Genomic DNA, 17,827 nt, shown 5'->3' with positions numbered 1-17,827 from the left:
AGGAATGGGAGATTACACAAGAACTAGGATTTGAACATGCCACATAGTCATACAACTTTTAATCCACCATGCAAATAGTGCTAAAGATAGATGCCTCTTCTCATGGAACTTAAGCTCTAACTGGAGAGACAAACACTATGTCATTGTATATAATTAAGTATACAATTATAAGTACTCCTATTTCAAAGAAGGATAATTTTAGTTTGGTATGGGATTACATTTAATTGGGTCTTAGTTTGGGAATCATGGAAAGCTTCACTGAAGAAAATATATTTAAGCTGGGACCTGCAGTGAGTATGAGATACCAAGGCTAACAGAGGAGAAGAATAGTAAAATGCAGAGAGAACAGCACGTGCAAAGACACAGGGTCTGAGAAGGCATGATGTATTTTATGCTCTATGAGTAACACTGTAGCTGGGGCAAAGGGAGCAGTTTTGAAAGTAGCCTGAAATGAAGCTAGAGAGGTAAGGTGAGGTTAGGTCATGCTAAGGGTTCTCAATTTTATTTTGTGGCAGAGGAGATACGTTCAATTGTTTTAACAAAAGATTTGTTGTTCTTTTTCTAATTTCTTCAGCTGGAAGATTAGATTATTGATTTGAGTTCATTTCTGTTATTTTTAATATAGACATTTACATCTATAAATTTTCCTTTCAGCACTATTTAGCTGCATACCATAAGTTATGACATGCTGCATTTTGTTTTCAATAACCACAAAGTATTGTCTAATTTCCCTTCAAATTTTCATTTGTTATCCTTTGGGTTTTTAGGATATGCTATTTATTTCCCACATGTTTGTGGATTTCCAAAATTTGTTTTTCTTATTGATTTCTAATTTCCTTCCACTGTGGCTGAAAACATCAATAATTTCAATCATTTAAAATTTTTTGAACCTTGTTTTATGACCTGACCCATGGTCTATCCTGGAGAAGGATTGTTATGTACTTGAGAAGAATGTTCTATAGATTTCTGTTAGGTCTAATTGTTTTTTACTGTTGTTCAAGCCTACTATTTCCTTTTCTATAATTTTTATTTCAGTAACATACAGACAATCTAAAATTTCTCCCTTTCACCACATTTAAATAGATAATTCAGTGGTGTTAATTACATTCACAACGTTGTACATCTATCCCCATTATCCATTACTAAACTTTTCCATCATCCCAACAGAATTTCTGTAACAATTAAGCTTTAACTCCCCATTCCCTCAACTTCTCCAGCCCCTGGTTACCTGTATCCTTGTTTCTTACTCGAAGACTTTGCTAATTCTAAGTATCACATCAGTGAGTGAATACAGTATTTATCATTTTGTGTCTAGCTTACTTCACTCAACATGAAGTCTTCAAGGTTCACTTTTGATCTTCTGCCTATGTGTTCAATATATTATTGAAAATTTGGTGTGCAAGCTTTTTACAGTTGTTGAAGTGTCTATTTCTTCCTTCAATTCTCAGTTTTGACTTCATGTGTTTTGGGACTCTATTTGTATGTATGTATATCTTTGTGAGTGAGTGTGTGTGTTTATAATTGCCACATCTTCCTGATGAATTGACTTTTTATCATTATAAAATACCATTATTTCTAATAACAATTATTTTTTTAAGTCTATTTGTCTGATAATAGTATAGCCACTTCAGTACTCCTTTGTTACTTTTTTTATGGTATGTCATTTTCCACCCTTTTTCTCAAGAACCTATTTGTGTTTTAAATCTAATGTGTATTTCTTGTCCACTTAAGTTGGATCTTTTTATATGCATTCTGCCAGAGTCTGCCTTTTAATTGGAGTATTTGTTTAATTCGTTTGTTTTCCATATAGGATTTTTGTCTGCTTTTTTTTTGCTATTTGTTTCTGTTTATCCTGTGCCTTTTTTCTCATTTCCTCCCTTACTGCCATCTTTTGTGCCGAACTGATATTTTCTAATGAATCATTTTAATTCCCTTGTTTTTTCCTTGCTGTACTTTTAAGTTACTTTCTTGATGGCTGCTCTGGAGATTACAGTTAATGTCTCAATTTATAAAAATCTAGTTAGGATTAATATCAACTTAATTTCAATGATGTTTAAAAACTTTGCTCCAATCTCTGTTTTTTCCTCTGACTTGATGCTAGTATTGCCATAAATTTAAATCTTTATTTATTATAAGCCCATAATATTAGTTTAGCCAATGTAATAGTTTATAATTATTGCTTTATGTGGTTGTCTTTTTTTAACAGATAAAGAAGGAGTTACACAATGCTCTTTATTTCTTAATATTAATTTATGCACACTGATGTTCATAGCAGCATTATTCACAATTTCTAAAAGATGGAAGCAACTTAAGTGTCCATCAACTGATGAATGGATAAACAAGATGTGATATATAACATATGATGAAATATAATTCAGCCATAAAAAGAAATGAAGTTCTGAGACATTAAGCAACATTGATGAACCTTGAAGACACGTTGAGTTAGATAAGCCAGATGCAAACGGACAAACATTTTATGATCTCACTTAAATGAAGTAATAAGTATAACCAAATTCATACCATCAGAGACTAGAACGTAAGTTCCCAGGGGCCAGGATGGGTGTAGAGAATGGGGAGTTGATACTTAAATTTTACAGAGTTTCTATTTGGGGTGATAGAAAAGTTTTGGTAATGATGGTGTTGCTGAAGCACAACATTGTAAACATAATTTCACTTAATTATATATTTAATGTGGTGAAAATCGGCTATTTTAGAATGTATGTAAGTTACTAGAATAAAAAAATTAAAAAAAAACACATAAGACTATACAACACAGACAGGGAACTCTAATGTAAGCCATGGACTACAGTTAATAGCATAAATACAGCAATATTCTTTCATCAGTTTTAACAACATACTACACAAATGCAAGGTGTTTAATGGGGGGGGTATATGGGAACTCTGTATTTTCTGCATGATTTTTCTGTTAACCTACAACTTCTTTAATAAAAAAATAAAATGAACATATACTTGTAGAAAGTCTAAATTCTGTTTTGTTCTATAGACATTTTATAAAACTACATGTGCAGTCATTTTATAGTACGCTTAAAATTAGTGTGACTCCTCCTACTTTTTAAAGAAAATTTTATTAGAGATGTTGTGGATTTACAGACCAATCATGCATAAAACACAGGATTCCCATACATCACCCTACCACCAACACTTTGCATTAGTGTGGATATGTGTTACAACTGATGATAGCACTTTGTTTTGTAGTTGTAATCATTTTTTTAACAATAGTTACCTTTGTTACAATTGATGAAAAATTATTAAAATAGCACTATTATCTATCATCCTTAGTTTACATTAGGTGCACTCATTTGTTATGTATTTTGATTTCTTTCTTAACAATGTTTTAGTATGTTCTGTGTAGAAGTCCAACTTTTTTGTTGCCAATATTGATTGCTAAATATGTTACATTTTTGATGCTTTTGTAGATAGAAAATCCGAAGTCTTATTTTCCAATAATCTGTTGCATGTCTACAAATACAATAAACTTTTGTTTACTCTCATTTTGAGGTGTGATCTTGCTAAATTCACTTATTAGCTCTAGTGGCTGTTATGTAGAATCCTTTCAATTTTTAAAATATAAATAGTCATGTTGTCTGTGAATAAAGACATTTTAAATTATTCCTCTCTTATCCAATATAACATCTTCTTTTTTTTATCCAATACCTTACTGCACAGCATAGGAACTTCAGTACAATGATGAATAAAAATGGTGAGCATGCACATTCTTGCTTTAATTTCAATATTGAAATGCTCATTATTTCACCATTGAGTATGATGTTTCCTGTAGGTTTTTTGTTGGTGCCATTTAAAAAACTGAGAAAGGTATCTTATGTTTGTAGTTTTTGAAGTATTTTTGTTAAACAAATAAGTGTTGAATTTTGTCAAGTGATTTTTCTTTATTGAGATCATTTTATGGAATTTCAACATTTTCAACTTGCCTTGTGATTTCTTCTTTGGTTCACATGGTTTTTAGAAATATGTTGTTTAATTTTCAAAATCTTTGGAAATTGCATGCATATCTTTATATTATTGACTTCTAATTGAATTCTGTTGTGGGAAAAGAATATAATCTCTATGCTTCTGAACTTTGGAAATCTATAGAGATTTATTTTATGAGCAGTGGAAAGGAATGTGCATTTTGCAATTTATTCTGAAATTGCTGTATAGTGTTCTGGAAGTATCAGTTGAGAGGATTTTTAAGTATCTCCAAATACTGTTGTGGGATTTATCTTTTACTTATGCTAGTTCTGTCAGTTTTGTTTCATTTATTTTGAGGCTCTATCATCAGATTTTTAAAACTTTATGATTTACCTGTGTTCCTGGTGAAGTTCCTTTATTACTATACTAAATTAAACTTCTTTATCTCTGGTAACACTACTTGTCTTGGTATCTATTTTCAGTCTAACAATTATCTATTTGCCTTCTATTTGTCCCATATTTTTCTCTTCTGTCTTTTCTGGTTAATTTTGCTTTTATTATTTTTTTTAGTATCATATGTTAATTTTGCCAAAGGTTTTTAGCTGTATCTTTTTATTACTTTTAGTGGTGCCTTAAGGACTGTTCCATGAATTTTTCACTTTTGAAAGACTTTACAGTTAATATTATACCATTTCATGAAATATGCAAGAAACCTGCAAAAGTATATAATTTTATTTAATTCCATTTATGGGATCTCTTGTGCTATGGTTGACATGTATTTTACATGTAATATATTATAAACTCCAAAATGCACTGTTACAATTTTTGTGTTTCAAAAGTAATGTGTCTTTTTAAAGAAATCAAGATGCAAAATATAAGCTTTTATAATTTCCCACATATTTACTATTTCAGTGCTCTTTATTCCTTCTTGTAGATCTGGTTTCCACTGGTATCACTTTCCCCCAGCATGAAGAATTTGCTTTAGGATTAGTTTTAGTGCAGATCTGCTGGGGACAAATTCTCTCAGCCTTCATTTTCTTGCAAATGATATATTTTGCCTTCATTTTTGAAGGCTATGCTTACTGGCTGTAGCAGTCTGTGTAGACATTTTCTTTCAGCATTTTAAATATGTCATCCATTGTTTCCTGGCCTCAATTGATTTTGATATGAAGCCAATTATCTTTGAATATTAGTCCATCAAAATGTAATGTTTCATTTTTCTCTGGATGCTTCCAAAATTTTCACTTTACCTTTAGTTTTTATATGTTTGATTGTAAACTTCCTAGATGTAGTTTTCATTGTTTTATCCTGCTTGGGGTCCACTGAGATCCTTGGGGTTGTATGTAAATATTTGTCACCGCATTTGGCAAAACTGTGGCCATTATTTCTTTAAATGTGCTTTTGGCTTTATTTTCTCTCTCTTCACCTTCTTTGTCTCCTTCTACTCAAGTATACTAGAATGCTCGGCATTGTCTCACAGTTCCCAGTGGGTGGTTTGTGTTTTTTGCAATCTTTTTTTCTTTATGCTTTTTTATCTCTTATGAACTGGATAACTTCTTTTGATCTGTCTGTAAGTTTATTGATCATTTTTTCCTACCATTGCCAATCTGTTATTAAAGACTGTTCAGTGAATTTTTCTTTTAAGATATTCTAAATTTAAATTCTTTAATTTTTATTTTATTTATTTATTTATTTATTTTAAATAAGTTCCATTTCTTGGCTGATATTCCTTGTGGTTCACTCATTTGATCATATAAAACATCATGGCCATGACCATATTTTTCTTGTAGTCCTTGATGTATTTATAATACCTGATTGAATGCACTCATCTAATTCCATTATCTGGGCGTTCTCAAGGTCATTCTGTGTTATGAGTTGAATCATGTCCCCCACCAAGGTGTGTTCAAGACCTAACTCCATTCCTGTGAAGGTGAGCTCATTAGTAAATAGGATCTTCAAGGATCCTATTAGTTAAGGCGAGCTCAAAGTGAATTAGGGTGGGCCTTAATCCAATAGGATTAAGCAGAGGAAATTTGGACACAGGTAGGAAACAGATGGAGACAGATGAGAAGAGAGATGGTTTGGCAATGGGTGCAGAGATTGAGTTATGGATTGGCTGCAAGCCACCACCAGAATGCAACAGACTTCACAGAAAGCATGATCCTGTGATACCTGATTTTGGACTTCTGGCTGCCAAAACCATGAGACAATAAATTCCTGTTGTTTAAGCCAACCAGTGTGTGGTACTTTGTTATAGCAGTCCTGGCAAACTAAGGCAGTCTTCGTCTATTGACTGCTTTTTTGTTAAAACAATGCCCTCCATTTTGTATGTGTTATAATTTTTGATCATGTATGGGACATTTTATATAATATATTATTTAGACACAGATTTTGTTACATTCCCCTGAAGAATGATGATTTTTGTTCTAGCAAAAGTTCAATTATTGGCAAATCACCTTAATCTTGTAGAGGATGGTTTTACAACTTTTTCATAGCTGAACTATATTAGCTTCAGTTTTCCCTTGAAGCTTAGAGCAAACTCTTAGTCCTAGAACGTAGTAGAGTTATGGCCCTTCCAGGGTATAAAAAAAAGTCCTGGGAAGTTTATCAAAGCTCTCTAACTAAGCAGGATTCACATTCTAATCTCTATATCCTGCAGTGAACAGAAGATAAATTATTGGCTCAGCTCTTTTTTGCTCTCTGCCAGACATCTTGGAGACTTCTCTCCATACCTCCACCTCAATCCCTCCCCAAAGAATACACAGTTTTGAGATCACCCAAGGATTTAAGGGGAGCTTGTATACAAATTTGGAGCCTTACTGCTCTGGTGCCACTTTGTATCCATGATTTTCCCCTCAAATTGAGAGGTTTTGATAGCCTCAAACCCTCCCCTTAAATGTCAAGTCAATAGGAGTTGTTGCCTTCTGTTGATTTTAGCCATACTGTATTCTGAGACCCAGGGATTTTCTAGGATGTGGATTTTCATTATAAAAACCGGGAAAATCTCAGCCAAATAGGACACATTAGTTCCGCAGGAAAAGACTCATAATCTTAGTTTTCATCTAATACAGTTTCTTCTATCTTGGTCAAATCTTCTTTACTTGCTGCATGCTTTTGGTAACATTCAGGTATTTCATGTAGTTCCCTTTGTATATTTTATCTACCATTTATAAGTGTTATACCTGAGTTGGTTTGCCTGATACATGCTATTCCGTCATTATTAAAACTAGAATCTAATTAATAAATTTCAATTCACAGGTTATGAGAGATTTGATATCAACAACCAAACTAGTTCAACTTTTGATGTCATAATTCACTTCTGTGTATTATATAATAATAATAATAATACAGTGTTAAGTTAAAAGTAAAAAGAAAACTCTAGTCAGAGGAAATTCAACCTGCAAAAAAATTCTCCAAAATATTATCAATGGTTTATTTGGATGAGAGGATTGTGGGTGATTGTTCTTTTCTACTTTTCAATAATTTTCAAACACTATATGTGTGTGTGTGTATACATATATATGGTATTTACAATGAAATTATAAGCATTATATTTACCTAATAATGTTCATTCAAACCTGCATTAAAATATGTCTTCTTAAAAAATAGCAAGAAAAATTATAGCTTAAGGTGATCATAAAAGTAGTTACTAGAAGAGATCTCATATAAATACCAGTAAAATACCATGTTGGGGAATCTGAGAAAAGATATTAATTTTTTTTCTGAGAGCAGTCACCAGATAAGAAAGATCCCCAGATGCATACTGAGGCATACTAGCAAAAAAATAGCAGAGTTAAAAATTAAATACAGATACTATAATAGCAATATTTCCTTTACTGATTGTCTTAACATGCTAAAAGGTATTCCAATACTGAAATAGATTATAATTTGCAGGGATTATTCTGATAGGATAATTCACTAAATAAATTACTAGTTTGTGGACATGATAGCATTCATTTTAAAGCCTTATTTTGCTTGTCACTAAAGAAACTCATCTGAAGAAAAGTTACTTGGAAAGTTGAAAGAAATGTTCTGTTAGAAGGCAAAACCTCACATATAGATTTTTTAGACAATCTATAACAAAATTTGCAACTAGTGACCTGCATGTCTGTTTGGCTCAACCTACTCTGTGTTTTAAAAATTGGACCATTTCACTTAAGAATTCTCATTTCCAGTTCCTCTGGCCACTCTGATGGGAAATAAGCAGCGGCAATTTCAATGTGCATGGTCTCCCACACTTTATGGAATCATTGCCAGCCAGTATTTCATTTATATCTACTGCTTTCTGTAGGTGTGTAAGTACGCCTTGGCCTACAAAAATATGATCAAAATGTCTTCACTAAAAAAAATATACAGCTATAAATAATCTAGACTCTTTAGATTTTTAAATATAAGAAGAGGCAAAAGTCCTCACAATGTAGCAAGAAACAAGAGAGCTACAAAGAAAAGGCATTTATATTTGTTCTGCCTCCACTTGACGCACAGAGAAAGAAGTCAATTGACTACATGTGAATGTTGCCCCCCCCATTGAATTTTTTTTTTTGCCATAAAATAACTGCCTAAAGCAGAAATCAAAAGCCATCCAGGATTTCAGATGTGTATGTGAGGGCCTTTTTGCTTCATGCTCTGAATGTGTCTCCTCAGCCTGTATCATTGGAAGCAGCTACCAAAAATTCTTTCTGTTGTCCTTGGGTGCATCTTAAAATTAGCAATGGATTGTGGACCCATTATTTCATTTAATTCCTGTCTGCTGGACTCTTTATTGGAGACCCTTACCTAGAAGACTTTCTCCTCTCATAGAGGGTACTGATTTTGAGACGATTATCTTAATCAGGGACAAGAGTTTGATTGGTCCACTTCACCTGTACCTTCTCATGAACGTCTTTTCTGTGTTCTCTTGACCCTTCAGGAGCCATGAAACACTCTTTAATTCCTTTTCCATGATGAGTGAATCTGGAGTTTCCTCTATGGTGGAGGAGGTAGATTGGCATAGAAGGTTATCTCCCATATGTCAGTATCCATGGTAACGTTCTAGGCAAGAGGGAAGCAAGCTCACCACACTCATCCACCCGAGGACTTTTTCATGATTGTTATGAAGAAGAAAAACAACAAAAATAACCAATCTCTACACAGCAAATGTCCTTGTGACCCTCCAATTTGCTCACTCTCCCTTCAAAGACCAGTCCTCTATTTTGTGGTCTATATTCTTTACTGGGACAACAATCCCCATGCAATTATATTCTTCCACCTACAAGTAGTTTAAGCATTTACATTTTCACCAGGATTGGGGAGAACACAGAAGAGAGGGTTGAATATTAGGAAGCATAGAATTTCTCCATATCTTTTAATTCTTTCACTGTTTTCTCCCTTCATTCAATATGAATTCACTAAATTTATTTTCCAAGGGATGCTTTAGTGAGAAACAGCCACTCTTCTGCCACTGTCTACTCCTATTCCCCCAACAATATAATCATGATTTCCAAGACTGCAGGATTTAAAAAAAAAAGGATTCATGGCAGAACTAACCAGACAAATTTTCTGTTATTGATGACACAGGTTCTGGGCTTGCCCAAGCATCCCTTGTGCCCATGAAAACCAATCCTTTCATGCTGCTGTGTGCAGGGAAGGGTTAAAACGCGCTGGAAAGACACCACGCATGTGTTAATTCGTGCTGCAGCAGCGTGCTTCACTTCCACTTTGACCTCATAGTTAATCTGCGTGATAATCACGCAGAGCCTCTAGTGATTTTTCTCTGTCTTTTAAACACACACAGGTGCATGCACGCACACACACACACTAAAAAAAGCACACCACACTCGCCCCTACCTCCTATAAAAGAGAAATGAAACTAAAACAAATAGGCAAACCAAAAACGATGGACCTGAGGGAGTATGCGTGAGTTTGAGGGGCATGAGTATGTGTATGAGTGTGCCTGCCTTTCTCTCTTCCTTATTTGCCTCGGCGTGCCTCTCTACCCGCACCCTCCCCCCGGCCTCAATTATATTTCCCCAGACTTGGAAGCCGCTGCCTGAGCTGACGCTTTGATCATATCTGCATGCGTTTGTGCTGATCTTACTTCGCCCCCCTGAATATTAATTCCCGAAGCTGGTAGCAATGCATCTCCCCAGTGACGGGACCCACTAGAGCCAGGTGGGGGGTAGCCACCATCAGATCATAGCTTAATAATAATACAAAGGGGAGGGATTCTTCAGCAACCGAGGGGAAAGAGGCCAAAGGAGGAAAAAACAAAGCGATGAGTTCGCCAAATATATGGAGCACAGGAAGCCTAGTCTACTCGACTCCTGTATTTTCCCAGAAAATGACGGTGTGGATTCTGCTCCTGCTATCGCTCTACCCCGGGTAAGATATGCTGTTTTCAGCCTCGTTTCGTTCCGGAGGGGTAGGGGAAGGGGTGGGTATGCGGAACCAGGGAGACCACCCAGACTGATGAAAACACTTTCCTAGGATTTTGGTCTGTATAATTTGGGGAATTTGGGATAGATGGAGCAGAAAAGGGAGCGAGGAAAGAGGAAGGGCACTTTATTTATTTATTTATTGGATTGTATTTATTTTCTTTGTTTTAGAATGGAAACGCTAGCATCATAAATACTTTGTGTTTGGGAAGTAGCGTTCTGATATTACTGCCATCTGATGTCCAGGTGGGCTGTGCTGATACACGCAGTAATTTGAGGCCATGTTGGAGGCGTTTTAGATAGGGGTCTAGAGGAGATAGCTGCAAATGGGGTCCTGGTGCATACTCGGGAGATATGTGTGAGGGGGGAGTGGAAGGAGACTCAGCTCCTGTACAATGAAGTATTGCTTGTTTCTCCACCTGGGCATTGTTAAAGGTAACCAGTCAGGTTTTCTATCCAGCCCCAATGACCCAGCAGCTGACTCCCTGAGGAGTAAACATGGTTCAGCACCAGGGACAGCAGTCCTGGCTGGGGACAAATGAAAAGGGGATTTGCTGGCCCAATAGGACATCTCTAAATCTAGGCAGCATTCCTTGTGTGTAGTCTAAGCAGAAGGCAGATGAAGCCAAGGATCTCTAATGAAATCCAGGATCCTGTTCTGCTTATTCCCCACCACCACCCCCTTTGCGGAATGGGAGGGAGACTGTTGGACTTGGGGTGGAGAATGTAGTGAAGGAATGCATGGGGGACATATGTCTGGAAAAGAGTTGGCCTTGCTGCAGTGTTGAAAAATATGCTGAACCAGGTGACTATGATGCCAAAATAGTCAAATAATGCATTAATGCCTTAGAGCCTTGTTGCACTGAATAGAGAGAGGGGAAACAGGAAGGGGAAATGCAGCCAGAAAACTCAAAATGCTGTTGTGTCGTCTTAAGTGCTTTGAAGCTAAATTTTCTTTAACTCCCTTGGAACAAAAGTATCAGGGGACCATCTCTCCACACCTAATTCACCATTCTTCTGCCTATGTAAACAGCTCCCCTCAGGATGTTGAGCCAGGCCCCAAAACAGATTAAAGGTCCACCATTTACATTACTTGCCTTTTTCTATATTGACATTTAGAAATAAAGCTCTACAAGGATTACTCCTGTGCTACCCCACCACCCCTGAAAACACACACACACACACACACACACACACACACGCACACACCAAAATTAGCTATAGAAGAATGAAAGACACTGCCCTTAGGTTTTCCTTGGAGTTGACTCTCTTTATGGACTAGTTGTGATAAAGAGAGATGAAAGGGATAAGGGAAACTATTCTTTTATTTTATTATCTTCTCTGACCCCCCTTCCCTAGGGTGGGTAATGAAAAATTCAGATTTGTGTTACAGAAGAGACCCAGTCAAAACAAGGAGTGAAAACCTATTTTTGGAATTTCCAAGGAGAGGAAGGGTCTGCCTAATTATTACAGCACTTCTTCTCACATATCCCTCCTTTTTATAAAAATAATGCATTTTCATTAAAAGCACAGCATTAAGTAGATTTCTTAGAAGAGTAGAGGGCCTTTTACTGAAAATGGCTTTATAAGTAGTACATTTTAGTGGAATCCTGGAAATAACCATTTTTCTACTCAAAATTTACATAAAAAATTTTCTTTGTCATTGCCCTATTCCTACCATTTATGAAACCTGTGGATTAAAATCTAGATAAGACAGAGAGGAACACTTCTTTCCTTCCTACCTACTTATATCCATTTTAATAAATGGTTTCATAACCAAATAGATGAGGAGGTTCTTTGCCCTATTCCTACCATTTATGAAACCTGTGGATTAAAATCTAGATAAGACAGAGAGGAGCTCTTCTTTCCTTCCTACCTACTTATATCCATTTTAATAAATGGTTTTATAACCAAATAGATGAGGAGGTTCTTGTGCATTTTTATTTCCAGTGGTCCTTTTTTAACATCAAATGTGTAAGTGTGTAATTTTATTATTGTTCATCATAGTATACTATTTAACTTGTCATCTTATGGCAATCACCCCACATTTTCTTTTCCAATAACATGAAAAGTAAAACTTTGTGATACATTTTCATTTTATACTCGTACTATTGTTGCCTAAATGAGCTTTTTAAAAAGATAAAAACAATTGGAGTTAAACGTGTCATGAAAACTATCCAATAGGGGGATTTTTTAAAAAAATATTTTCTCAGTATGACACAGAATGGAGTCAGTATGGTCTGGTGCGGAGAATGTGGTCAGAGTTCCTGTCTGCTGCAATCCCATAAAAAGTCCATTGGAAGGGCTGAGTAGAGCCAGGTGGAAACAGAAGCCTTTGATGTCTGAAGCTGACCCTGAAGAAGGAAAATGCATACCTAGGGAAAATATGGGATCCTAGGATCCAATATACAAGAGCCTGTTGGGATAATCCATGGCAGCAGAATCAACTAGAAAGTTAAAGAGAAAAAAATTAACATTTAATCGGCTCTTTCACTTACACAACAAAAAATGCATTTTTCCCCTCATTAAATTGTCTATATCCATTAGGTTGAATCTACACGATGGTAAAAGTGAGGGGAAAAAAAAGCATCTGAGTGATGATATTAATAGTAAATCTCTTTCTGTAAGTGAAATAGTTAACTTCTGAAAAACAAAATTTTCTAAATTGTCATGTATCTTTACAGTGCTTTCAGAAGAATCACCTGAGGAACTTGATAAAATGGAGATTCCTGGGCCATACACAGAAAAATTCTGAATCACTAGCACAAAGCTCAGGAAAGTTCCTTTACAATAAGCACTTATAGGCCACACATTGAAAAAAACAAGTCTATCCTTTGATGATTTAAAAAAGTTTATTCATCACCATATTTAATATTGACAAATACTTTGACTATTGCTACTTTATTATTCAGCTGAGCTCAATGAAACAATTTCACATCTAAATGTTTTATTTACATGTAACTCATTACAAACATTAAAGGATAAGGGACATCTATAAAGAATTTTAATAAGCCCACATCATGTATGAGAAGTCATTGGCAAAAGAGGTCAAATATACATATATGTACAAGAGTGTTTGTATTTATATCCTCATATTATATATACTCCATGCACATATCCACATGTGTTAGATTTGAAACCAAATTCCATAATTTTATAAACTCTTTCAAGGCAATTATATTTCATATTTTAAGGTAAAATTGCCTTACAAGAATGAAAATAAAATAGGATGCTACAGAAAATTATTTAGAGTAACAGGAGTAAGTGCCATAAGTACAGATAATTTTATTTCTTATAGAAAAAGACAAGATATACTCACAGTGATAAGTAATTATTTTTCAAGGATAGATTGAGCAGAAATGAAGTGGACTGACTTTTGATAATCAGTCTAAACCTGACCATAAAATATTAACACTGACAGTTAAAGAATAATTGTTTTAAAAGATTTTGACTGATACATCTTTAAGATCTGCAAATATTTTCTGTTCTCAGCTCTTGCCTCAGCTTCACATGACTTCTCTTATGAGTTGCTAAGCTTTTTATTCTATAATTAAATTTTACAGTTTTTTACTTTAGGATCTATGGCCATGTGTACAGTGCGAATATTATGATTCCTTAATATATCCCTATTTGTTTGCAGAATTGATCTATATAGTCAGGCTTATTATTTACTATTTTTATGAAAGCTCCACATGGCTTTACCTAAAAAAAAATTTCCTTAGCATATTTAGTTGATCAGTGGTATAGTCTTTCAAATTGTCTACCCTGAAGCAAAAATCCACCTGAAAAAAAAAGTAATACTAATCACTCAGTAGTTCCCAATATTCAGCTGCCTGCTACCCTATGAAAAAACTGGATTGTAGGCAGGAAATTAAAACTTGGCTTTTAATTTAAGTAATTACAGTTACTTAGTGTCTATCTGATAACATAGGCTCAGTTTAGAATAGCTAATACTCCCAAAATAAATGATCAACAGAAGCTTTTAATTTAGTAATAGAAATCTCTGTATTTAAATTTTCTTCATGCCAAGGATTTCCATTCAAAATGGAAAGACATTAAGACTGACTATAAGGACTTTATCTGTATTCTAAATATTATGTAGTTAGGGCTATAGCTATCTCTCACTATGACAGCACTATTTCCAAGCCATTCTAAGAGAGACTTTACACGGTTCAACTACATTAGTCTTTACTGGAATGGCACATATTTGTGGTTTTCCAAAGCACTCCTGCTGAGTTGACTAGTCACAGAAGCTTAATAAAAGTTATAAGTATAGCAGTTCCAGAACTGTTTGACCATTATGACCAGTACAATTTCAGTGCTTAAAAGGCCAGGTTTAAAATGGGTTGGCTATTCCAGATGTGACCCCTTTTTCAGGTAGATGTAAAGAAAAGCATTCATCCCTTTGCTACTGAGTTACAAGCGATCTGTGTGACATCTTTAGAGTCTGAAATTAAATAGGCCTGACATAATATCAACTTAAGACTTTCAGATTTTTCATGCCTACTTGAATCATGTATATAAATACACTGAACCAAATATATATAAATACTTTTTTGTAAAAAAAATTTACAATAACCATGAAATAGTATCATCAACTACATTTGACAGAGTAGGTAACCAAGATTATAGAGAGATTAAATTGCTTGACTAAAGCAATAGATCATTAGAAGGAACATAATATAATGATAAATATATGTGTGGATAGATAAATATAGATATATATGTGCACATATATAATGATAAGTAAATATATATGCATTTATATATTATGAAGAGTGTATATAAATGTACGATGAAACTGGTTTTATTTCTTACCTGTCACCAGCTGTCTTATGTGGTCTTTGACTAGTTTCATTCTACCACTAATAGTTTCCTCATATTATAAGGGCAGTAGCTGAAATAGATTATCTGTAAGATTTGTATCAGCTTATTTTTATGATGCTTTGATTCTACATTCAGATACTAGAACCTAGACTATATATCTTAGATCCAATCAACCCTTGGAATAAATAATATTTAATCTACATAGTGGCATGGTTTGAGATACTCTCTACCAAGCACATCATAGTTAAACTGTATCTTGTTTAGGTAGAAGCACTAGAGAGTAGTATCTAGAAATAATTTGTTATTCCATTGTTAGATGAGCTTAAGAACCTGCTAAATGACATTATTTATACCCTGAACCAAAGTTATGTTTAGAAAATATATTTCTGTAAGGCTGCATCTATATAAATGAAACATAAGTCAATCTGCAATCCAGTCATTACCCAAAAACTTAAATAACGTACATCATCTCAACATTTCTAAATAGAAGATCTTTCTGTTTGTTGATCAAATTTACAGGGTAACTTGCTCAATGTTGTCCTTCAGATTTCCCACAAAATTTCTTAGAAAACTGAAAGAGAAAATTGAGGCAACTATACTAAGTATTAAAGTAGAAATATTACCACTTCAATAGCTGGGTATCTGTATCTTCAATATGTAGATATTTAAAGATGACATATTGTAATCACCCCAACTATGCAAATATTGTTTAATTCATTTTGCTATATGATAACAATACCAGGGATCTTAATAAGAAGTTATAATTTCCAGAAATGCATTGGGGCTTTACACTTTTCTAAGAAAAGTTGCATCCGCATTCATATTCTCACAATAACTTGAAGAGTTGAATGGGGAAAATAATACTTTCTTCTTCTGGCAGCTGCAAAAAAATACAGTTTGAAGAGATTAAGGAACTTGTCTAAGTTTCCTCAGATATTAGCTATAAGCAGGATTAAACCTCCCCTGTCATATTCAGTATGCAATACTCCACACTGCACCTAAAGGTAAAAAGAGAAATGTTTGGATTGTTTTGAGATGCAAAAGGCCCCACCAGTTTGCCTAACTAGGATGGTTATTTGCTATTCACTTTCTTCATATTCTAGAGAATAAATATCCTTTAAAAGAAAATAAAAAGCTCCTCATAAGTTACACATTAGTGGTTTAGAATAAAAATGAAATTTAACTCCAAATCTTATTAATCCCTATAGTATTATGATATAAGAGTGCAAAATACAGTAATAATTCTATATTATTATAAAAATCATTGTGGAACTCTGTTTAGTAAAGTGCCATGTAAATGCTAAATAAGTAGCACTGGCATTACATTCTCCACCCATTCATAAAGAAAACCATATGAAAACCAAATAACATAATCATGGGGAACGCAAGGGGTGTTTTAAGCAAAGAGCTTTTATAATTACTGAAATCTTGCCTCCCTCAAATTTAGTAGTGAACTAAAGTCTATGTTGTGAGACAAATATACACTGAGTACTTTAATGTATTTAAACATATTTAAATAAAATGACCAAAGCCAACTGAATATAACATGTCAATATAAACTTAGTAGGAAGAAATAAATGACTGAATAGTTGCTGTTTTATGTTCTTTTCTTCAGGTTATCAGTTCTTTTTATAAAGTGCTTTTGAAAACACATTTGAAATACATAGTGGAGGTAAATGACTGAATATAAAAAACAAATGAATATATGATTTCTTAATTAATTCATTAGAAGAACATCATTTGAGCCAGGTCTTGCTGTATAATTACACAGGAAAGGAAGAGATACAGTGTCTGATATCAGGGAGTTTACTATCTCACAGAATGACAGGCCATGATTAAAGAGATGTACAAATAATTTTCAAACTGTGACTGTCATAAATGCTGCATAAGAAAGGCACATGGTTCGAAGAGAGAGTATAACAGGTTTCTAGCTTGATAAAGGCATAGGACAGAGAGATTGAAAACCACAAACCAGCTGAAACTCATCAGCAATTATCCAATTTGATTTTAGTATTCCAACACTGTCTTCTTTATCAGAAAAGTCTTTGTTTAAAAAGAGATTGTTATTCTCCTTGAGAGAGTTTTTCATTTGAAAATGAGTAGTATTTATTGAGGAGTTAAAATGATGTGAATTTTTTTTTAATATCTATGTGATAGACAAATAACTGTATTGAGGATAGTTAAATAAAGCAACTCACTTGTATATCATATTATCTTAAGGTAGACCAAATTTATTAAACAATAACCAGTTGATGGCTTTTTAAACCACCAGACTCCTAGGCAATAGTTTATATACACTGAAGTTAATGCCTTCAAGTTATATATACGCAAATTGATGTATTTTTCTACTTTCACCTCCTATGGACACATCAATTCAATACAAATAGTCAAAAACAGTAAATATTTGATTGCTAGATTTATCATATTTCCCTTTACAGGGTAAAAAAAATATATGACCACATTAAGTTCATGTACTAGTTTTGAGCTGCAATTATTTCAGAAGTATTAAGGCATAAACAACTGGATACCATAGAACCAAGAAATTTTTTTGGAACTTTTTTGTATTCAGTGCAAAATACTCTAAATATGGTCTATAAACATAATATACAGAAGGAGGAAATTTTAGTGTCTCATCTTTTTTTCAATATTGATAAATT

General features: G+C 34.0%; 1 protein-coding gene across 2 annotated transcripts in view; it reads left to right on the top strand.

Moving 5' to 3' along the window:
* The first annotated feature begins 9,780 nt into the window (after window positions 1-9,780).
* Window positions 9,781-17,827, top strand: part of GABRG2 (gamma-aminobutyric acid type A receptor subunit gamma2) — a 116,775-nt gene continuing 108,728 nt past the window's right edge. Inside the window, exon 1 of one of the 2 annotated variants that reach the window (XM_037799433.1) lies at window positions 9,781-10,290. In XM_037799433.1, coding sequence (XP_037655361.1) covers window positions 10,184-10,290 — 107 coding nt within the window. In that variant the 5' untranslated portion in view covers window positions 9,781-10,183. The remainder of the gene's footprint in view (window positions 10,291-17,827) is intronic. The other variant, XM_037799435.1, reaches the window with a different exon arrangement.

This window comes from Choloepus didactylus, chromosome 11 (genome assembly GCF_015220235.1).
Source record: "Choloepus didactylus isolate mChoDid1 chromosome 11, mChoDid1.pri, whole genome shotgun sequence".
NCBI lineage: Eukaryota > Metazoa > Chordata > Mammalia > Pilosa > Megalonychidae > Choloepus > Choloepus didactylus.
The sequence above is the reverse complement of the archived record's forward strand: the minus strand, read 5'-3'. Positions and strand labels throughout refer to the sequence as shown.